Source organism: Notechis scutatus, chromosome 1 (assembly GCF_049901735.1).
Source record: "Notechis scutatus isolate UNSWTSFEM ecotype Mainland chromosome 1, rNotScu1.2, whole genome shotgun sequence".
NCBI lineage: Eukaryota > Metazoa > Chordata > Lepidosauria > Squamata > Elapidae > Notechis > Notechis scutatus.
The window spans coordinates 116,601,172-116,625,482 of NC_142009.1; the positions used below are offsets into that span (position 1 = coordinate 116,601,172).

The following is a 24,311-nucleotide window of genomic DNA, read 5'->3' on the forward strand; positions in this document are numbered from 1 at the left end:
AAGCCAGTAGTAAGGAGAGGCAAGTTCCAGATATATTCAGTGGCTATCAGTTGGCTATTTAGGAGAATAATTAAAATATACTATTTTTTTAAAGGGAATTTCATTCAAGGGAAATTCAATATATGTAATGTTACACAAAATTTAAAACACAAATTAAATTATATTCCACTACTCACTGGGCACATTTCTATATGCCAGATGTATGTCACATGACAAGGCAATATTTGAGACTTTTATATTTCCAATAAACTTGAAATATGAATAAAAATTATAAGAGATCTCTTTTGGAGTCAATAGCTGACAGTCTTTAAATCTTACCTTTAGGGGCAAAGTTAATAGTCTTAAAATAAATGCAATTCCTATATAGTGTACATACTATAAAACGTTCTAAAGATGTAATTTTTATGAGGTGATCTTTAATCTGAACATATCTTTTAAAAAGATGCAATCTTCCATTAAAGGGAAATTGTTTTTCCAAATTTTGAATTTTTGCATTTCTATTGGCTAGTATCAGTTTCAGAAACATTTAATTTACTATAAATATTTTTAGAACCGGTTACACAAAAAATTACTCCAAATAAAAGTCTTTTGATATGCAACAATTCATGTCTCAAAAATATAGAAATGTTACTGTTTTGCCTGGACAAAGAGGTATTAATATCAGTATTAACATTTTCAATACATCTTAGATTATGTCTTATTCAGAAAAGAATCAGATCTATTGAATACCAATAGAAGAGATTCATGTTGCGGAAAAGCCACGGGTCCCAAAAAGTGGCGGCGCCCAAAAAATCAGCCAAGGGCGGGGGGTTTTTTTCCCCGTTCCCCCCTTCTGGGCTGGGGTGGTTGTGGGCCCCTGATGTAAAGGATCATACTGTTGGAGAGGCAATGAAGTTAAATTACCAGCAAATCCTCACAATTGGCTACCCATGTTAACATTTTTTTCAGAAATTATTCCCCAACTAATAGTTAATTTCATATTAAATATTTTCTAAAACTTAAATAGCTACTTTACAAGTGAATTTTGAAATTGTTTTGATCATATACTATTAGATCAGATTAAGTCATTTTATCTGTCATTGCTGCTTTATCATAAAATATTTTATTTCTATCTCTCTATCAGGTCATAAATAGGTACAATTTTAAAACAGGTATTGTGGCAGATTCTTTTCTACTTCAAGTAGGGCCAAACTTCCATACACTGTAAGAACATGTAAATAATAAATATTATTTCTGATAAGATGAAACTGAATTTATTCATCAACTTTATCCTTTGTTATTTTCCCAAAAATATTTATTCACTACAATATCAATTTATCAGTGTAGAATTTTTTTAAGTTTCAAAACTATTCTATTCTTGAAACTTTTATAAGCATGAACTCGCTATTACAGAAAATATGTGATTTTATTACATAATAGTTAATAATTTTCTACTTCATCTATCAATGTAACTAACCTATCAAATGAACGACCGTATGATGAAGACTTGTTAATATTGAGGTCTCTAGTAAGATGCCAAAGGACTGCAAACTTTGCATGAGCTTCCATTCTGATTTTCTACAAAACGAAGGACAAATAAATTCACTCTTAATATAATCCATCAAATTGGGAAAGGAGAAAATTATCTAAATAAGTAACAATCAATATAGCTGTAGTGTATTTCTTTCCTCATTATCAGTCTGAAAAAACAACAAGAACAGCAACAATAATTTCGACTGTCCAATCCAGAGCATTGTTGGTGGTCTACAATTGTACTTCTATGAAACTAAAAAAGAATTTTTACTTGCTATAGACATCAAGAATTTTAAAAATTACAATTTCATGAAATGGCAAGGAGCAAAACTCTATATCATAGGTAGCAATTTATCTTTGAAGCAGAAGAAGGTACAGTATACAAATTTAAGAATGACATCATCTCCTCCCCCAAAGGTTGAGGAGCTATTTTTACAAATTTAAGACCTACGCAGTATTCAACTGGTCCATTTCTGCTGAAAGGATTTCTGATATCAGTGTATTTAGCTAGGAGCCGATTCTTCCTCTCATGCATCCTCAAAAACCTGCTCTGAAGGTCACTGGAGGATCCAGTCAAAGGGTGCATGGAGACCTACAGGAAGGGGTGGATGGGTGCTCATACAATAAATGCCCACCTAAAATCCCAAGACAGAAAACAATGAGAGTCTCAAATATGTGCTAGATCTGGACAGGTACAATCCAAGTCCAACTCTCATTTGATAACAGGACTCATTAGATGATAGAATTTACTAGAGATTGAATAAGCTAGGACCAATAACCCTATTTCAGTAGAACATACTTCACAGTGATTGTTGCAGAAATTGAGTACAAACATGGTTGCCATCTCAAACTCAGAAAAGCAGGATATACAATAATAATCAATAATAAAGGAATAAAACAAGATTCCTATCAGTTGCAACAATAAGTGAAGAAAACTGCCCAAACAATGATCAAGGCATTTCTAAACAACTCTAACACTAATCCTAATGAAAAAAACAACTATCACAATTTCATTTCAGCAGTATGTGATCCTAAATATATTATTCAGAAAGAAATTTGAAGTGAAAATGTTAGAATTGTATCCCGACCACCTTGTGAGACTGACCCTATAAACTGTTCAGCTCAGACGGCAAGTACTTTGCCACATGAGAAGGGCGAGATCTTGTCATACATAAAAAAATTAGATTATTTTAACTATTTCATACTGACCATACCATGATATAAACAATGAATAAAACTATTCAGATAGTATCTGGAGTAGGGAAGAGAAAAGAGAGAGAAATGACATGAACGATCCATTTAAGAAGTAAACTAAATGGTGCAGCAAAACAAAATTAGAAGAGCAATCAAGGTTGCAAGAAGAAAATAAACACGGGAAAGGAAATTAGAAGAGGGTTATTCAGAAGAAAAAAAAAAGATTTACCTTGTCTCTGTGGGTCAGCTGCTGACTGATAACATCCTCACAAATGCTAGAAGATGGAACTAGATTATGCAACTGGAAAAAAAGCTCCACACTCTTCTGATGGTATTGGGGTGTCCCATCACCCAGTTGGTCCCATAAAGTTAACGCCACATGCTTTGGAAAGTAAAACGGAATGGTCACATATATAACAGTATTTGGTTTTTTAAAAAGTTGCATCAGAATAACCATTGAGTGATATCCTTTTTGGATGTTCTATTTTAGGTATTGATAAAAAAGCACTAAATATTTCTGCTTGAATGCAATATCTTCTTGCATTTTTATACAAGGGGGAGGCACTTTTGTGTGCAATGGTTTAAAACCAGCATAATGTTATGGCTAAGGTAACACACATGATCAGGCGAAGTTGTCACTCAATTATAGAGCTCTCTGAGTGACTCAGACAAACCATTTGTCCCTTAGCTATTTTTCCAGCAGGGTTGATGCGATAAAAGATTGCATATGGTAAGATACTCATGTATGACGTCTTGACTGAAATACAAATAGATAAACAAATAATAAATATCCAGCATCTATTCAAGTCAATTCCCTCCTACTTCAGCTCATGTCACATCCCAATAGGATTTCACAATCCCACCACTGCCGATTCAGAGAGCAGAGGAAGAAAAAGCCCCAATGAATAAAGAGTTTCACTCATATGTTTTTCACCCAAGAAGTAAACTTTGCAAAATGATAACTCAAACTAGAAAGTTTTGTATTCCAACTAAACTTCTTAGAAAATTATACTTAATACTGAATCTCAGAAACATTATTCTGATAAATCTACTCAGTAAAATGGTAATGATTTTTAGTGTGGAGAAAAAAAATAAGAATAAAATTGTACACTACCAAGGAAAGGGACAGCTTCATTAATAATAATTGATTCCCCTCCTGACCCTTTCTCCCATAGCTCTCCATGAATCCTCAGAAATTGCTCTGGAGGTTCCTCAAACTGGTTTTGATGGAAAATGGGAGGACAGGGCGAGGAAGAAAAACCATTTGTTTACCTAATGGTACAGATACAGGTGGTCCTTGACTTACGACCACAATTGAGTCCAATATTTCTGTTGCCAAGTAAGGCATTTGTTAAGTATTGTCCCATTTTATGACCTTCCTTGCCACCTTTGTTAAGTGAATCACTGCAGTTGATATGTTAGTAACCTGGTTGTTAAGTGACTTTGCTTGTCAAAAGGTCGCAAAAGGTGATAACATAATCTTGGGACACATCAACGGTCATAAGTATGAACCAGTTGCCATGCACCTGAATTTTAATCACATGATCATGGGAATTGTAACTGTGAAAAATGGTCATAGGTCACTTTTTTCAGTTCCATTGTAACTTTGAATGGTCACTAAATGAACTGTTGTAAGTTGAGGACTACTTGTACTGTTCTTGATGCTGAAAACACAATCACTTCCAAATCAGCTCTTAACTATTGAAAAAAATTGTATGAATGATCTCCCATACCTTGAAAAAATCTGTCTTTTCAGCCATATATCTGAGGTTGCCTTGATTAAGAGGAGGTCTGATAACGACAGCTACTCTTCCCTGGTTTGGACTCAGAGGCTGCGCTGGTTCTACACTATTCCGGTTTTCTCCAGTGACCACAGCAATTGACTGAGTCAATCCAACTAAGTCCATTATTAAAGAAATAGTAATGCTTTGGACACTAAAATCATTTGCTTGCCTGCAAGCATTCATAAGGGTCTGGAGCCACAAAAGGGGCTGCTCTTGCTCACAATCTGGAAAGAAAGAAATAGGTTTGTATCATATAAAAATATAAATGCATTGTATATATTTATGTTTTATTATATCTCATTTACATCTGGATAATATTCTTTCCCTCTTGCTTATCTACTCAACTATCACCATCATTATACAACTTCATTTATAGTTTTGGGATACCTAATACGATGGATGTTGAAAGAAACAGCATAATTCTTCAGTTTGGTAACCTTTAATGAAGGGCAAGATGGAAAGGCCATTCATCTTAGAGAATTCTAATCTGAGAAGTTTGTTTATGGTTAATTATGCCTTTTTGATAAAGCACCTTTGCTAGCACCGTAACACGTAAAACTTTGGTTTTGAAACTCACGACCCAAAAACCATTTGTGATAGTAATTAAATGGGGGAAAAATCTTATTAACTATTCATTAGACATGTTGTTCTATCTAAAATAGCTTCTTAGTATGTGACCAGCATCTAAATTTGTGATATGTAAAAATTAAACAGAGAAGAAAAGACAATGTAGAAGAGAGAAGTGGAATGTGGCAAATGAATGTACTCTAGGACTATTCTACTTATATCATTAAGACGTTCTGCATTCTGATTTACCGGAGCTATTAAGAACAAAAGTGTAGGTTGGGGAGGGGTTGTGTCTGAATTTTCAGGCCTATATGAATTTATATAGATAATAACTAAAAATTAGGGATAAAATGCCTTTATTTCATTCCATGTTCATAATAGACACATAACAATATGGTGCATTGAGTTTTTGCAAACACAGCAACTATAATCTGTTGGAAAAAGCAAAGCCAACATTGGATAAAGCAAAGCACAACATATACTGTATAGCAAAAAGTAATACAAACTTAAATGGCCAAAAATACTGATGTTAATACTTGAATGTGAGTTCAAGTGCCACATAAAGAAAAACCCAGACTGATTATTAGAGGTAAACCAATAACATTTGCTGAATTTAGATCCAGAATACTGGATATATAGTATTAAAAACAGAACCAGACGTCACATATAAGAATGGACTTGAAGAAGAAACTGTAGTTCATTTTTAAGAATCTAGAACAGCTTTCCACAATTCAGAGACTTCAAGATGTGTGGATTCAACTCCAAGAATTTCCAAGTCAACATGGCCCGTGCTGAAAATTATAAAAGAAGCCCTCACATCTGGAAATCTCCGAGGTTAACTAGAACATGAGCAAAGAAGAAAAATTCCTAGAATTCTTGAAAATGAATAAAACTATACTATTATTAGTCTCCTCCTCTCCATTGAAAAGATTTAGTTTCAAGGGCATCACCAAAAGCTTTTTATTATGTCAATGAACCCTTACTCATTGGTCACCCATCAATAGTTGATGTATGCCACCCAGATTCCATTACAGCAGGGCTACTTATAAATTCAAATAATATTTTTTTTAAATGTAGCCAATCAGTCTACTGCAAGGCATACTTTGTGGCTACTATGTTGTGGCAGCAATGTTTGTAACATAGCACCTCTACTTGTTTCATTTCTAGAGAGACCTGAGTTTCTGGAGCTTGAAAAACTGGTTGACTATGCTTCTGGGTTTGCCCTAAATAGGGGAAAATAGTTTGACTAACAATTAGATTAAATTATGATTGAGTGGATTAACAGGTCCAAACAACGTACTTCTTTGATTAATCTGACCAATGTCAGTATGTCATAAACATTCACTAAAATGTAAAGATGTGCATTTAACCCAATGTCATGTGATGTGAACTCTGGTGGACGCTAATATGGACACTAATATGCTAAATACACATTAGTCTGGAGCAGATGTCAGATTGATTCTCAAAATTAAGTCTCAGCATATCTCTAACTTTTATTCTAATTTCCCATACAAAGGAAACATTGTTTTTCTTTGGTTACATAAAGCAGGGAACAAAAAGCAATGTAGAAATAATCTCCCTCTTCCCTCCAAATCCCAAGGTTCAGTCAAATATATAAAAAAACCTTAGATATCATACACATAATTACTCACCAACATCTGCTTTCTCTGGATGGATTTCAGAGGGATGATTTCCTTCTGCAATGTAAACTGGAAAACTTGAACATTCAAGAAAGAGCTGACATGCAGCAATGAATGCAGAGAGGTATTCTTTTGGTGTTGTCTTCTTAGCTGTTTTTTTCCCTCTGGATGCATCTCCTTGCGACTCTCTTGTGCACTGTGCAGTCTCTCCTTTCCCTCTTACAAGGTCCTCCTGAATCCCTGTTGCCAAAGGCCGAGACAATGAATTGCTTGGAATGATGTAGAGGTTGATAAATCTGGTTAAAAATTGTTGGACATATTCCAAACAGCACTGCATTGCAGTCTTTTGAATTGTCATTGTCTTCCCACTTCGAGATCCTGTCCCTTGGGTCAACTTGGACGGAGGCTGTACAATGGTTTCCTCTGAACCCACTGTTGAGGCAGACTCTGTCTCGGAGGAGGCACTGCCCATAAGGGGGATGGCAGGTACTCCAGGACCCCCACTCAACATCCTGTCAATCTCTTCAGTTGTATCTGCTTGGTATTGTACAAACTCAGTAAATCCACTTTCAGATGATCGACTGCTTGGGGGATTTTCTCCATCCTCAAATACGTCATTGGGATTTTCTATAGCAACTAGAGGCATCTACTCAAGACAGAAGAAGATTAAGATTTAAATAACACATAAAATAGACCTTCCCTCTTTTTAGATTACATGTAAAAGTTAACTGCAAGAGTATGTTTCTTCTACTTATTGTATACTTCTACTATTTATTTTAGAACTTTAATAATACCCACTCTCAATTTACAAGTCCCACATAAAATTTAGATTGAGGCAATCATATTCAATGCTATGTGGTCTCTGCATTCTAAAATAACATGAAGTAGAATGATAAAATTTCCTTAAGGAAGTTAGTGGTTCACAGATTAAACCATAATTAAGTAAAGCCTCACTGAATTCTAATGTATGAGTCTGAGCAATTTGAATAGTTGAATATGACTATTAAATTATTTGATGCACCTTGATAGCAAATTACATCTAAAATGATATATTTGAGTCTGCAGAAATGTTTAATAAAGCTGAAGCCTTCCTGTTCTGTTTAGTACCAATGAATTACTGTGATTATCTCTCCATATAATTTTATCTGGTTTGCCTTTGGTTTTGCAGGCCACTTTGTCAGTAAAGCCTGCCAAAACAAGCTTTTGCAAAAGGCTTCATATTAACTAGTAAAAGGAAGGCCTTTATCTTATATAGCAGAGCAGTACAGTTCCTATACACGGTAGAGGACAAGTAGTGAGTGGCCCAGCTCAAGAACAAGATATATTTGTGGCTTCAGAGCCATCACCATATTCTCCAGAGAAGAAAAGATAATTCAGAGCCTGATCTGATTTTTGCCTAGAGGCTAGTTGAAGTGCTCTTGGCTATGATATAATTCTGTCTTATTTTCCTGCTAATAGTTTCTTATGTCTTCAACTTTGTTTTTCAACTTGTGAATGGACAAAATTAAAATAGGCCAAGTCTGCACTGACGATAACAAAAATTAACATTTAAAATATATTCCATTAGTAATCATAATTGTTATCTGACTAAATTAGATATTTATATTTAATAAGTTCAAATACAAAATGATTATAAGCAAGTCAAATTATGCATACTTTTGTTGCATTATTATGTTATTTTCACTTTTTATTGACAGTAGTATAAAAATAAATTCTGTATACACTTCAATTTTTCTCCCTAAATTATTTTTATCTCCCCTCTCCTACTTTTTCCCGTAACTTCAAAATGTTAGATACTGAAAGCTGAACCAGTTAGCAACATTAAGGTTTCATTATTATCTTCAGCTTCAGCGAAACGTGGTATTGCTCTATTGACTGTAAGGGCAAGAAATGACTTCTAAACTTTCTTCTGTTACTAGAGACAATGAAAACAAGCTTCCAGGCTAAGTTGCTGATGAGCATACAGTACCCAAGACAAACTTTAGCACTGAAACAAGATAAGATCTTAGAGACAGTGATAACCTACTTGTTATCTGACTTTCACCTGAAGGTCACTGATTTTCAAGCAGCAGAATAATAGTTGACAGCTTACCTTTTAAAAAAAGCTACTCTGTAATCTTTAAACAAAGCAAGAACATCTACAGAGTTACCTTTTTCTCTTCCCATTCTTTGAGAGCATTGTGTCTGTTTGGTAACTGTAGAACACCGTCAGTACCAGCAGATAACAGTGGAGGTTGAACTTTGCTAAGAATCTTTGAGCAGAGTTTCAAGGAATCGGTCAGCTCACACAAATGCAGTGTCTGAAGATGGCTTGTCAGTGCAGAGATCATTCTAAGTAAAAGCTGAGGCAGGTGTTCTGTTTGTATTTCAATATAGGTTTCCTAAAAACAAAATAAAAAGCTCATTATAAAATCATCCCTCTTTTATTAATCTAGTGCATTTTAACCACAATGTAAATGTGCAATCAAATTCCAGAAATGTTTTTTTAAAAAGAAGTAACATATTAAGTTATTAATAACTTAATAACTTAATAATATTAACAACTTAATCCAGAAAACTGAGGTAACATTTCCAGACTTTTCTTTAATACTGGAAAACCCTACTAAATCTGATGGGTTATATAACAAGGGGGCCTGGGGATGGGAGGAGCCAAAGCAAATAGATAGGCATGAACACCTTCTAAAACAGGGACTTTAAGAGCAACAGAAACTGGTTCCGGTTTGAGTCTCTTCGGTAACAGACCGAAATCTGCAATCGTGGAGCGCACCGAGGTGGCTGGTTTCAGGGCTAAGCCACCCCGTAGAGGTGGTGAACAGTGGGGAGACTGCCAGCAGGGTTGAGGAGAATCGCATGTCTCCTCCCCAGCTGGCCATTACTCCCTTTCCCGAAGGCGGTTGCAGCGGTGGTCAGAAATGGCCACCTCAAAGAAGAACTCGACCGGAAAAGAATGTGCAGGAGGAAGATAAGAAGAGAAAGTTTTTGGCTGACCGGGTAGAACTGAAAAAGCAACAATATAAGGTTCCCTGGAATTTGAATTATAAAGAACAACACTGTTCCCAAAGAAGACTTTGAAGGCGAATGAGAGGGGAAAGGAAAGGATTTGGTTTTTTTCTTTTCTTCCCTATATTGACGACTAAGAGATTTAAGCGAGAAACCAGCAAAAATCCATTTTGACATTAACAGGTATTTAAGCTGAAAATAAAATGTCAAAGGGATAATAAAGATTTCTGGATTCTCAAAAACTTTTAAAAGAAGGAAAAAAACAAAAGGGTGGGATCTGGAAAAATGGAGGAGACCACCAGAAGTGAATTAACAGTAATGTATGAGTCTGAGCAATTTAAATACACTTGAAACTATGACTATTAAATTATTTGATGCTCCTTGAAGCAAATTACATCTAAAATGATATATTTGAGTCTCTGCAGAAATGTTTAATAAAGCTGAAGCCTTCCTGTTCTGTTTAGTACCAATGAATTACTGTGATTATCTCTCCATATAATTTTATCTGGTTTGCCTTTGGTTTTGCAGGCCACTTTGTCAGTAAAGCCTGCCAAAACAAGCTTTCGCAAAAGGCTTCATATTAACTAGTAAAAGGAAGGCCTTTATCTTATAGAGCAGAGCAGTACAGTTCCTATACACTGTAGAGGACAAGTAGTGAGTGGCCCAGCTCAAGAACAAGATATATTTGTGGCTTCAGAGCCCTCACCATATTCTCCAGAGAAGAAAAGATAATTCAGAGCCTGATCTGATTTTTGCCTAGAGGCTAGTTGAAGTGCTCTTGGCTATGATATAATTCTGTCTTATTTTCCTGCTAATAGTTTCTTATGTCTTCAACTTTGTTTTTCAACTTGTGAATGGACAAAATTAAAATAGGCCAGGTCTGCACTGACGATAACAAAAATGAACATTTAAAATATATTCCATTAGTAATCATAATTGTTATCTGACTAAATTAGATATTTATATTTAATAAGTTCAAATACAAAATGATTATAAGCAAGTCAAATTATGCATACTTTTGTTGCATTATTATGTTATTTTCACTTTTTATTGACAGTAGTATAAAAATAAATTCTGTATACACTTCAATTTTTCTCCCTAAATTATTTTCATCTCCCCTCTCCTACTTTTTCCCGTAACTTCAAAATGTTAGATACTGAAAGCTGAACCGGTTAGCAACATTAAGGTTTCATTATTATCTTTAGCTCCAGCGAAATGTGGTATTGCTCTATTGACTGTAAGGGCAAGAAATGACTTCTAAACTTTCTTCTGTTACTAGAGACCATGAAAACAAGCTTCCAGGCTAAGTTGCTGATGAGCCTACAGTACCCAAGACAAACTTTAGCACTGAAACAAGATAAGATCTTAGAGATAGTGATAACCTACTTGTTATCTGACTTTCACCTGAAGGTCACTGATTTTCAAGCAGCAGAATAATAGTTGACAGCTTACCTTTAAAAAAAAAGCTACTCTGTAATCTTTAAACAAAGCAAGAACATCTACAGTTACCTTTTTCTCTTCCCATTCTTTGAGAGCATTGTGTCTGTTTGGTAACTGTAGAACACCGTCAGTACCAGCAGATAACAGTGGAGGTTGAACTTTGCTAAGAATCTTTGAGCAGAGTTTCAAGGAATCGGTCAGCTCACACAAATGCAGTGTCTGAAGATGGCTTGTCAGTGCAGAGATCATTCTAAGTAAAAGCTGAGGCAGGTGTTCTGTTTGTATTTCAATATAGGTTTCCTAAAAACAAAATAAAAAGCTCATTATAAAATCATCCCTCTTTTATTAATCTAGTGCATTTTAACCACAATGTAAATGTGCAATCAAATTCCAGAAATGTTTTTTAAAGAAGTAACATATTAAGTTATATTAATATTAATAACTTAATCCAGAAGACTGAGATAACATTTCCAGACTTTTCTTTAATACTGGAAAACCCTACTAAATCTGATGGGTTATATAATAAAGGGGCCTGGGGATGGGAGGAGCCAAAGCAAATAGATAGGCATGAACACCTTCTAAAACAGGGACTTTAAGAGCAACAGAAACTGGTTCCGGTTTGAGTCTCTTCGGCAACAGACCGAAATCTGCAATCGTGGAGCGCCCCGAGGTGGCTGGTTTCAGGGCTAAGTAGAGGTGGTGAAGAGTGGGGAGACTGCCAGCAGGGTTGAGGAGAATCGCATGTCTCCTCCCCAGCTGGCCATTACTCCTTTCCGGCGGTTGCAGCGGTGGTCAGAAATGGCCACCTCAAAGAAGAACTCGATGGAAAAGAACATGCAGGAGGAAGATAAGAAGAGAAAGTTTTTGGCTGACCGGGTAGAACTGAAAAAGCAAGAATATAAGGTACCCTGGAATTTGAATTATAAAGAACAACACTGTTCCCAAAGAAGACTTTGAAGCGGCGAATGAGAGGGGGAAAGGAAAGGATTTGGTTTTTTTTCTTTTCTTCCCTATATTGACGACTAAGAGATTTAAGCGAGAAACCAGCAAAAATCCATTTTGACATTAACAGGTATTTAAGCTGAAAATAAAATGTCAAAGGGATAATAAAGATTTCTGGATTCTCAAAAACTTTTAAAAGAAGGAAAAAAACAAAAGGGTGGGATCTGGAAAAATGGAGGAGACCACCAGAAGTGAAAGGAATTAACAGTGAAACCTTAACAAGATTCCTAAAAGATACACTTTAACTGAAACTTTGTAACAAGATAAGAGAACTCCAGGAAGAGAAAGTGGAAAAAAGAAGCAAGAAGAAACAGCTTTGGAGTATTTGGATTACTTGGTGATTTTTGGATTTTTGACTATTGGATCTAAAGGACTAAAATTAATCGGGTGGTTGTTTAAAAGTTTTCAAAATGGTATCACTCTTGGAAGAATTGAGAATGGAACTTAAAAAACAGAAAGAAGATGCACAAGAAGGAAGAGGTTCTTTTGGCTTCGTATTTCAATTTTTAGAAATGGAGATCCTGAACTATGAGAAACAACAAGAAATGCCTGTAGAACAAGAACGGAGGGACAGAAGAAGCCATCTTCAATGACCAAGTATTTCTATACGGGGAAAAGAAAGAAAAGGGGAGAAAGAGAGTGAAAAATTTAAGATTTGAAAAAATAACCCCCAAAAAGAATAGTTTGAAAAGTAATTACAACATTAGGAAGAAACAGAAGAGAGGATTACAGAAGAGAGAATCAGAATTAGAGAGAGAAGGGGTCAAAAAGGGAAGGGAGAAGAAGAGGGGGAAGAGGGAAAGGAAAAGAAATTATAAAGGACAGAAACAGGATATGAGAAACAGGGAAAACATACAAGGATTAAGGGTATAAGCCTATTTCGAAGACACAGAGATAATGGGTGAAAACTTAATTGAAAGGGGGATTCTGCAAGGGTACATAAGATAGTATATCAGAAATAGAAATGAACTTTGAAAATGTAAAACAAGTGACAGATAGATAAATGATAGATAAAATACTCATTGTAATGTAATGTAATGTTTAATAAATAAATGAAATAAAGAGAATGAGAGAATGAAATTAGGAAAAGAGGGGAACATTTTAATTATTATAAATGTGTTCTAAAAATTTAAGTGAAGAGGAATATGAAAGAAACATGGAAAAATTATGGAAATATTATAAGTATTCCTAGAAGTATGATACCCTATTGAAAAGAAATGTTTAAAGATGTCAAAGATTATAACTAACATTAATGATAGAGCTGAATTGGAATAGAATAAGTATTTTATTTATTATCGTTTTATATATACCGTGTTTCTCACATAATAAGGCCGGGCCTTATTTTTTTTGACCCCGAAAAATGGCTAGGACGTCTTTTCGGGGTGACTTAATTTCCCCCTTGCATCCTCGGGTGGGCGGGCGGCGACAGCTTGGATGTTCGGGAGACCTTCCGCCACCGTTAATTTCCTTCTCCCTTGCTGCCGTGGCGTTACAGCAACGCCACGGCGTTTGGCGCAGCCACGTGCATCCAGTCAGGGCTCCTCCCTGCAACCGGAGCCCTGAGGAGACACAGCTTCAGCGCTCCTGTGGCGCCTTCCCTTTGCCTTCGATGGTAAAGTGAATTATTTCCGCTCATCCTATCAGGGCCGTGCGAGCTGAGCAGAGCCGGGAAGCAAGCCGCGGGTGTTTCCTGGTTCTGCCCAGCCCGTACGGCTCTGCTGCGGCCCTGGCGGGATGAGCGGAGGTTTTAAAATAATTCACTTTACCTTCTAAGGCAAAGGGAAGGCGGCCACAGGAGCGCCTGAAGCCAAGTATACCAACAACAAAAGGCAAATCCTCAAGGTGGGCTGGAGGGAGGTGGCTACGTGCCCCCGGGCTGCTTCAATGCAAGGTCCTGACTTGCAGCATCCTGCCGTTGCCGCCGCGTCCTCCCTCTCCGACTGCAAAACTTGTGTGCTTCGCCAAACGCTCCGAGCGAGGCGAGCTCTTTCATACATAGAGAGAGGGGAAAGACGCCGGCGTGCTCCGAGAGGCTGGCTCTTTTCTCTAGCCGAGGCTGACAGGAAGTGCCTCCAGGGCCGTGGCAGGCAAGCCGCGGGTGTTTCCTGGTTCTCCCTAGCGCGCGGCTCTGCCACGGCCCTGGCGGGATGAGCGGAGGGCCCGGCGGGGAGGCACTCGTTGCCTTGGTGACATTTCGGTGCCTCCGCCGCCTCCTCGCCCATCGCAGGTGGCGGTGGCAAGCGGCGGCGCTTCGCTGAGGGAAAAAGAAGACAGCGCAGCCACCTTGCTTGCTTTCCCACCTGCCCGCCCCAGATGGCCTCAGGAGCGGCGGCAGTGGCAGCAGGCGCGCACACTCCTGCCGGCGAAGGGAGGAGAGGCGAGGAAAGAGAAGGGAGTGCGGCAGCAGCGGCTGTCACAGTATCGTCTCATAGCGGGCAAGGCTGGCAAGCTGAGGTGGCCGCACCAGAGAGCGTCACTGCCGACCCCGTCGTGAGGATAAAGGAGCGGGATAGAGATTCAGTCAGAATCGGCTAGAGAAAAGGGGTCGGCAGTGACGCTCTCTGGTGCGGCCACCTCAGCTTGCCAGCCTTGCCCCGCTATGAGACGATACTGTGACAGCCGCTGCTGCCGCACTCCCTTCTCTTTCCTCGCCTCTCCTCCCTTCGCCGGCAGGAGTGTGCGCGCCACTGCCACTGCCGCCGCCGCTCCTGAGGCCATCTGGGGCGGGCAGGTGGGAAAGAAGCAAGGTGGCTGCGCTGTCTTCTTTTCCTCAGGAGCCACCGCCTTGCCGCCGCCACCGCCACCTGCGATGGGCGAGGAGGCGGCGGAGGCACCCGAAATGTCACCAAGGCAACAAGTGCCTCCCCGCCGGGCCTCCGCCATCCCGCCAGGGCCGTGGCAGAGCCGCGCGCTAGGGAGAACCAGGAAACACCCACGGCTTGCCTGCCACGGCCCTGGGAGGCACTTCCTGTCAGCCTCGGCTAGAGAAAAGAGCCAGCCTCTCGAGCACGCCGGCGTCTTTCCCTCTCTCTATGTATGAAAGAGCTCGCCGCTCGGAGCGCTTGGCGAAGCACACGAGTTTTGCAGTCGGAGAGGGAGGACGCGGCGGCAACGGCAGGATGCTGCAAGTCAGGACCTTGCATTGAAGCAGCCCGGGGGCACGTAGCCACCTCCTCCAGCCCACCTTGAGGATTTGCCTTTGTTGTTGGTATATTGCTTCAGGCGCTCCTGTGGACGCTTTTTCCTTTGCCTTAGAAGGTAAAGTGAATTATTTAAAACCTCCGCTCATCCCGCCAGGGCCGCGGCAGAGCCGCTGGGCTGGGCAGAACCAGGAAACACCCGCGGCTTGCTTTCCTGGCTCTGCTCAGCTCGCATGGCCCTGATGGGATGAGCGGAGGTTTTAAAATAATTCACTTTACCATCGAAGGCAAAGGGAAGGCGGCCACAGGAGCGCCTGAAGCCAATGTCTCCTCAGGGCTCCGGTTGCAGGAGGAGCCCTGACTGGCTGCACGTGGCTGCGCCAAACGCCGCGGTGTTGCTGTAACGCCACGGCAGCAAGGGAGAAGGGAAATTAACGGTGGCGGAAGGTCTCCGATATGAAGTGCTCCACCAACACAGGCAGCACCATATCCGGGCATGCAACAAAGTACTTCAAACGGCAAGCCCCCCGCCATTCCCCCCTCCATTTCGCATGTTTAATATGGGCCTTAATTTGGGGAGGGGCTTAATTTGATTTTATGCCAATAAATCATGCTGGGGCTTCCTATTGGTGGAGGCCGTATTGTTGGAGAAACACGGTATATATTATCTTTAAGAACTTAGTGCGTATTTTAAGAATGTAACAAGCAGAATTCGACTGGAAGTTATGTGTTATATTGAATGTTATAATTGCAAAGGCATAAATTGAAGTTTAAATAAGAGTTGAATGGATAAAAATTAAAAGATACAAAGGTGTCATACTCAAATTAGTAACTACAGTGGAAAATTTTGTTTAATGAGAAAAGAAAATATGAAATTGAAACAGGACAGACAAAAGTATAAATATAATGACTAGAAAGATATTGAAACTTAGAAAAACATATATATAATTGAATTTAGAAAGGAATGAGATAATTAAAAGTAAGATTGAGGAAACTAAGGGAAGAGAAAAATTATTGAGAAAATATTAAAATAGTAATAAGATATGGAATAGAACACAAAGATGAATATGAAATTGAATTTGTGTCTGTATGGAGAAGTTATAATATGGGACCATGCTATTCTCAAAAAAAGATATTTTACTTGTATTATGTTTTGTGAAAACCCAAATAATTTTTTTATAAGAGAAGAGCAACAGAAACTGCCACTGTGTTGTTTTTACTGATTTCCCTCTCAGTTCCACTCAGCACAGTTTAGTTCATTCAAAAAGTTCCTGAACTACAGGTTTTAGCAGCCAGGTGTGAACTGAGAAGATGTCAGACGAACAAAAGGAAAGGGAGGGTATTTTCAGAAAACTTACATGAAATACAGTCTTATATCCTGCACACATTCTTCACATCTATTTACAGATAAATATACATACATAAACATATTCTAGCACACAAGAGAAATCAGCACAACTTTTTAAAGAATTTTAGAAGTGATGACTTTTGAGTAATTCTCATGCACTTCTTAGACTTTTTTTAAAGCACTGGAAACATTATCTGGCTGATTCCTTCTTCTCAAATCAATATATTATTCATTGAAAATATGAAAAATTATTCACATATAAATCTTTTATTTTTCTGTTAATAATAATCACTTGAAAACAGGTTAATAATGGAAAGTAACAGTTCAGAAATAATGGCCTAATTGAGCAATTTCAGTTTTCTTACAAGAAATTTTACAAAATGTACTGTCTGAAGTGCATGCAAAGGATTGTTTTTAATTGAAAAAACAGTAAGAATGCCATACCTGACAAAGCACTTTCATACTTCTAGTAGGCTTTGAAATGAAAAAGCAAAGAATTTGAAGATAAAAGAAAAATATAGGGAAAAAGCATTTTCAAGAGCTTCCATTAACATATATTGTTATCTAACAGGTAGTGGGATACATGCAAAAGAACTACTATTATTTAGCAGATTTAACAAAAAAATTAATCTACAGTCAAAGCAGAATAGTAATGAGAAATATAGAAAAAGAGAAATCACCGTGACAAGAAGTAAAACAAATCCTACATATCAAAAAAAGACTAGACTCTTATGGAACCTCTAATTGTTAAATACATTCATAGCCTGCGATATTGTTTGTTATGTGATTTAAAGTCAAAGACTTCTCCAGCCCATCTATTTTATAAAACAAAAGAGAACTATTAGGAAGACTATAGTTAGAATGAGCAAAGGGAATCTTACCAAAGAGACTATATCCAACAAAAAATCAACCAGAAGGCAGAAATTGGTAAGAGGGAATTCAGCAGGTTCACTAGCACCTCCAGGCACGGCCTGTAATCGAGCATGCAGAGTCCGCCTATGAATTCAAGCAGAGTTTAAGCACTGGTAGAACAGCATCTGCAGGACTAGAAACTGTAAGTAGAGGTCTTAATGATTTCTTAAACTCTTATTTTATAATGTAATAAACATGGTTTATATCTCTTTGTGTTATAAATATTTTTATCAATGTTTTATGGTTTATAGTTTTTAACTTGTTTTTTATTGGATTGTTGTTTAGCTGTTGTAAGCTACTTAGAGTCACTTAGGTGAGATGGACAGCCTTATAAATAAAATCAACCAATAAATAATAAAATAGTGGAAATAACAGAACTGTATTTCAATTGCAAAAAATAAATAACTCTTCAAATATATTTTTATAAATCAGAATTTGAAACAAGCAAATAAGAATTTGTGTTTCTATTTAATCACTATTATGATTTCCCATGGATTAGGCTTTAGTCCCCTGAATCTCCTGCCCTTTACAAACTCCTAACTCTCCAGAACAACTTCTCAAAGGGCAAAAATTTTAGCAGGGAGTTAAAAATCACCTCCTGTCACTTTTTCCAGGAAAAAATCATCTCCCTATACAGAATCATGCTTCATAACCTTCAGCACTGACTGCTAACTTGTGCATCTGAATGGATTGTTATAGATTAAGCACATCAAATAGTCTTTCACATATCCTAAAATCAATGCCTTTCAGAGTGAAGTATATTTTGAAGATCATCAAGACAGAAATTATGTGATAGCATAACCAGTGCACTCTCAAAAGAATAAAGTCTTCCACATCAGTCCTCTCCTTCTAAAAGACAAGTCGCTTCAAATATTTGGAATTATGCAGCTTTTCTTTCCTTCAGATAAGGAATGAACCAATTATTTTATTTTATCAAAGAATATGAAACACTATTTATAAAACATGCGGAAGAGGCCTTCATGTTGCAGTGGATAGACAATGGCTAAAATGATAATGATGATTTATAAAATATATCTTTTCAATAGTAATATAAAAACACTTATATGAAATGTACCTTACCTACAGCATTCTTCAAACCAACGGGCAATGTAGTCCCACATATAATAAGGCTCAAAAGAATTAAACAGAAGATTGGCAGTTTTAATCAGCTCTGCTGTTTTCTTATTTTCCCTCAATTTGCTGAAAGAAAAGCACAACAGCTCAGTGAAATATGTACATACTCAACCATCTATATTCCTAATTCAAACTTATTTCTTTGTTTCTTAACAGCAATGTTTCATTTTATCACCATCCTTTCCTCCTGAGTTTTTTTTGGCTCTGTCTCATTTTTACTATCTTTTCCACATAGACATTTAATACGTAATACTTCTTCTATATTAAAAAAAAGCATTGAAAAATATGGGCAAAATAGAGATGTCTGCTGCCCTCCACAAACTTCCTGGAACTCATGTATAAGAAAGTGGCTGAAGAAATTGAAAAAAAAAAATGACTCTTTCCTTATAACAAGTTTCAGCAGTCCCACATTCAACTTCATGAAAATGACAAGAAGTAAAGGAAATACCAGCAGTGGCAGCAGAGCGTTAATGTCCAAAAGAGCACAATAAGGTGGCAGAAAACCAAAGAAAAGTAGGATCCTTACTAATGATTTATGGCACTTTCTAATATTAGCCAACCATTACTATGTAAGTGTAACCTGATTAATATGGTTTGCATTCAAAAGCTAAATGGGTCTGGTTAATATCTGGATTGGGAACCACCTGGAAACATCAGAGTTGCAGACTCAACTAAGAAATCAAAACACATCTCAAAAGAAGGCAGTGACGAACCTCCTTGTGGGCCAAAGGGGAAAAATGTCACAAAAATTGTCTAAAATCCACAATGATCATCTATTTTGTGACATAATGTTTTTCCCTCACAATTTTCTGCATACTTTTTTTTTTTTTGCCAAATCAGCATGGAAGCCTGCTATTCACAGAAAACTAATTAACAGCAGCCTTATATTCCTGTGAGAAAGTGAATGATATAGGGCTATCATGGCAGCAATTTCTTTCTTCCCCCCTTCCCCCTAATCACCTGCTTAGTTGAGTATGATCCTTACTAAAGGAAGACTCCATCTGAATATCCAGTTCTGCTTTGCACTGGGTGTACAATGTCCTAAATACTTCAATCAATACATCTTCTAATATTACAGGTCCTAAAAAAAGGAAAGAATTGTAATTGTATTGATAAATTATCCTGCACTATATGTACTATATGTATTTTATTATTATTAACAAATTTCCAGAAATCCTGCAGAGATTTGATCAGCATATTTTCACTGCAGTTGAAGTGCTGAGAAAAGAATATTTGCACTATAAAGCTGATTCTTAGAAGGCAAACAAATAATTGTACATTCACTGTATGAGCATTTACTGGTTTATGTCTCATTGATTTCAATTACTAACTGAACGGGTCCACTGACACAATTGCAAAGTATTTACATACATTTTATTCCAGGCACTTATGTCACTAATACCATGAAACCAAATGACTGGGCAAAATAATTTTTACACTATTAGCTGGAGTAAAAATGTTCTGAAAACTGTTGAAAATTGCTATTTGGATATTGGAAGTACAATGCATTAATAGGATACCTATTATTGTGTTGGTTTTATGAATTCTTAACACTTTCATATTACCACCAGTACTTAATCTACAATCTTGGTTATCCCTAGGGCCATTTTTCTTGTATTACTTGTATGATGTGCATTTTTACTGAGATTTGACCCCAAATATGCCTGCTGATGTATCTCACTGCATTTACACCCCTACAGTGCTAGGCAGCTGTTAAGACCCCCATAGTCATTTCCCATGATTGTTACATAAGCACAATTGTAACCTTTCCCAGCACTCCCCTGCACCATCTTTTCTAATCTACTCCCTATGACGATAACTCTGCACCATCAATCTATGTGGTAATAGGTTGGCAACAGCCTTTGAAGATAGGACAAAAGGAGATTTGGATGACAAGAGAAGGTTAGGAGGAAAGGTTGACTATAAAATCAGGATTACTGTTTCATTTATAGTGTATGAACACATGTATTTGGAAAGTCCAAGCTAGTTTTTTTTAATCTAGAATCCAGTCTAATGCAACATTTGCCATAAGCTCAAACACACAAATGTCAATTAACATTTAGTTACCTAGCTCAGGTTTGTCCAGTAAACTGATAAGAATCCGAAAAGGCTTTAGATCTTGCATCAATGTGGTCTCTTCGCTATGCACATTGACTTGCAGAATTCCCACCATAGCCTATAAGAGAAGATACTTTAGAATCAAAACGTTTTTATGCATTTATGAGAATTTAGGCTAGGTACAAAGTCACATACAAATCTGGTTAATGGACTGTACTAAGTTATGGCTTGCTTAACCATGGAAGGAATATGACATAAGAGACAGTTATTTATTTCCTTTTTTCCTTGTGTCTCCACTACTGCCATTCACACCTTACGGGGCTGTCACTGAAGACCACCTTAAAACTACCACTGGTGTAAAATGGAGTTGCCTACATATTTATTGGATAATCATGGCATTGCCACATAATCTTTCTGTTATGGGATTTGTTTGTTTCCAAGTGCAATATGAAGTTCTGATTAATATTTGTAAAGTCTTAAATGTCCCAGGGTCTAGGTAATTTAGAAGCTGCCTATTCCAAGTGAATTCTGCCGACCCAATCTGGTTGAATAAAGTGCCGGCTAAAAGTTAGAAGATACAAAGATGGACATTTTGACAGCTCCCTTCCCTTGAAACAATTTACTCCCCAGGAAAGTTTGGTCCTCATTCATGGTTTCCTAGAGAATAATTAAGATCTGGATTTTTCAGAAGTCCTATGATATTTAGACAGCTACACAAAGATCTGCACCATTACTGTTGTTAGTGTTATTATTGTAATACTATTACAATACTATTGTATTACTATTTGTATTATAGTCTAATTATGTTATGCAGTGTCTAGAACTTCTGCAATAAGGCAGTTTATTAATCTAATATTTTGGGGGAAGAGCAAAATCCATTATGATCTTTGTTAGTAGGAGACCTTGCTGCATGTTCATCCTTTCTGTTTATAGAACCAGCTCTTTGGTGCGGGTGGGGGTGTTTTGAATACACTCATGGCATTCTTGGAAACTGAACTATATGTATAGTGTGCCCCAACAATCCTAAGCTAATTTAAAACTATTTGTGTGGGAGAAGGACACCTTATATATCACATTACAGAACTGACAATCCATGTTCAGTTTAATGTGATTTGCCAAGATTTATTCCTGAGGCTACAGCAAAAAAGCACACACCATGATCAACTTCAGCACTCAGAAGGTAATACAACACAGACATATGTTTGTCTGTCCAACACACACAAACATATTACCTGAACTAGCATTTCCTTAGAGAATGTATTGAAGTAGTATATTGCATGCTCTTCAGGATTACTATTTCGCGTACTTCTAGGTCCTGTAATAGCCCCATTGTTATCAAAACCTTCAAGCAAATAAAAATAAAAACTCAATCAATGCTACACTTAGGCAAACCAAGAACAAAGAACAGGGAGCACAAGATCTTAGTTATGAGAACTCACCATTTTGCCGTCCAAATATTGTTGGCAAGAGGAAAGACCATTTTAAGTTAAATTTAATAAAAGGAAACTAATTTAATAAGAGCAAAATATAAGGCTGCTTTTGTATCTATAAAGACTCCCAAATGCCAAAGTTAATTTTATGTAGACTCAACACTTTTATTTCACAAACATTCAAGTCACTTAAATAGCAATTTTGCAAAATGCACATGCACCCACATTTATGTACATGTATCCTAATCCTAAAGATGCTTTGTGAGGATTAATTTGCCCTAACTTTTACAAAAATCCTGCAATATATAAATGTACCATAGAGAATAATGATGTAAGAAGACTGCAGATGACATGTTGCTGCCTTAGGCAAAGCAGATGGTACTCTCTGTGTGCTATGTACAGAATCTGATTGGACTGATACCTGAATGTCATTTTAATACTGAAATGGAACATATCTGAGAAATAATTGTCTACTTTAGGCATACAGGACAACCTGGATGGCATATGCGGTTCCATCCTCTAAAAAAGAAACATAAACAATTGGCTAATAAGGAAAAGGTATGCCCTACTTGTTTTAATTAGGAAGGAGCAGCAATGAAGCAATTACTCCATGCAGACTTAAAATACTCCTAATGGGTAGTATAATATACTCTGTATAATGGGGAACAGCTTCAAACCAACAAATTAAGAAACTACATTGCTAAATATTGTATGAATATAAAACCATATTGTTTTATTGTATTGCTTTCTATTATATTCTGATTATTTTACATGATGCCTAGAGCCTCTGGAGAAAGGCATTTTTAAAATGCTATCAATAAATCAAATAAAAAAATAGTTTGGGGAGGAGAGCTAAATCCATTGTCATCTTCCCCAATAGCTGATATTGTTCATGTTCATAAGACTGTAAGACATCTCCCCTCTTCGTGTGTGTGTGTGTTTAATTTATTTAAAAGATTTGTATGGCAATTTATTCTGTAGCACAACCCTGGGTGGCTCACCACAATAAAACCACAAAACTTTAAAACTACAGGTAGTCCTTGACTTGTGACTGCAATTGAGCCCAACATTTCTGTTGCTATGTGAGTTTTTTTCCCATTTTGCAATCTTTCTTGCCACAGTTGTTAAGTGAACCACAGGAGCAGTTGTTAAAGTTAGTAATACGGTTGTTAAGTGAGTCTGGCTTCCCCATTGAGTTTGCTTGCCAGAAGATCGCAAAAGGTGATCACATGACCCCGGGACATTGCAGCTGTCATAAATATGATTCAGTTGCCAAATATCTGAATTTTGATTACATGACCATGGGAATGCTGCAACAGTAATACCGTAGTAAGGGTGACGAACAGTCATAAGTCACTATTTTCAGTGCTGTTGTAACTTTGAATGGTCACTAAACAAACTGCTGTAAGTCAAGAACTACCTGCATATTGTCTTACAAGCATGTACAATTTCCAAGTTATTGCCAGTTAGTGGAAATCTTGACAAAATCAGTCTAGCTCCCATATACATAATTCAATACAAGCTTGGTATTTCAAAATTGAAAGTTTTTGTGCACGAAATGGCTGAATATGAAAAAGCATGTAATTTACATAGTTACAGAACAAGGCCTCATATTGTAATCTTTAAAACTATGACTTAGACCTATCATCAGAAATGAGTTCAGAAATACAGAGTTGTTTCAGACCAAGAGTACTATTCTCCTTTGGTTCAGTCTTGTGATTAAATTAGAGACTGCATTTTGAGTGAACTGAAGTCTCCCAATTGGGAAGAGATGATCCCATAAGTAATCCAGGACCAAGCCATGTAGGATTTTACAGGTGACTCCCAGCACCCAGAAGCAAATTGGTAGCCAATGCAGCTATGGGAGCAGTCGTGTCACATGCACCAAATAATCTGAGCCATTAACTACCCACACAGCTGCATTCTGTACCAATTGGCACTTCTGAATATTCTTCAAGGGCAGCCTTATATAGTGCTAATCAAAACAAAAGGTCACAAGTGACTGTGAATGCAGCCTCCTGTTCTACGCAGAGGCATAAGTGAAACACAGCACAAAGCTGTGCAAAGGTCTTCTTAGCCTCAGCTACTACCTGTTCTTCAAGTAGGATCTGTGAGTCCAGGAAGACTCCCAGATTGCACACTGGTTCTAT

The 24,311-nt window shown here is 37.4% G+C and overlaps 1 protein-coding gene across 3 annotated transcripts in view; it reads right to left on the reverse strand.

The window, feature by feature from the left end:
• The window catches only part of DOP1A (DOP1 leucine zipper like protein A), a 65,884-nt gene that overhangs the window by 21,588 nt on the left and 19,985 nt on the right, over positions 1–24,311 (reverse strand). The window contains exons 8-18 of one of the 3 annotated variants that reach the window (XM_087944086.1): positions 21,964–22,073; positions 20,741–20,849; positions 19,634–19,754; positions 18,620–18,739; positions 17,509–17,623; positions 17,072–17,101; positions 11,207–11,437; positions 6,710–7,343; positions 4,440–4,714; positions 2,936–3,088; positions 1,457–1,557 (exon numbers count right to left, since the gene is read on the reverse strand). In XM_087944086.1, the coding sequence (XP_087800212.1) occupies positions 1,457–1,557; positions 2,936–3,088; positions 4,440–4,714; positions 6,710–7,343; positions 11,207–11,437; positions 17,072–17,101; positions 17,509–17,623; positions 18,620–18,739; positions 19,634–19,754; positions 20,741–20,849; positions 21,964–22,073 (1,999 nt within the window). Of the gene's footprint in view, positions 1–1,456; positions 1,558–2,935; positions 3,089–4,439; positions 4,715–6,709; positions 7,344–8,847; positions 9,080–11,206; positions 11,438–17,071; positions 17,102–17,508; positions 17,624–18,619; positions 18,740–19,633; positions 19,755–20,740; positions 20,850–21,963; positions 22,074–24,311 lie in introns of those variants that run through there. The other 2 variants (XM_026665157.2, XM_087944101.1) reach the window with 2 other exon arrangements.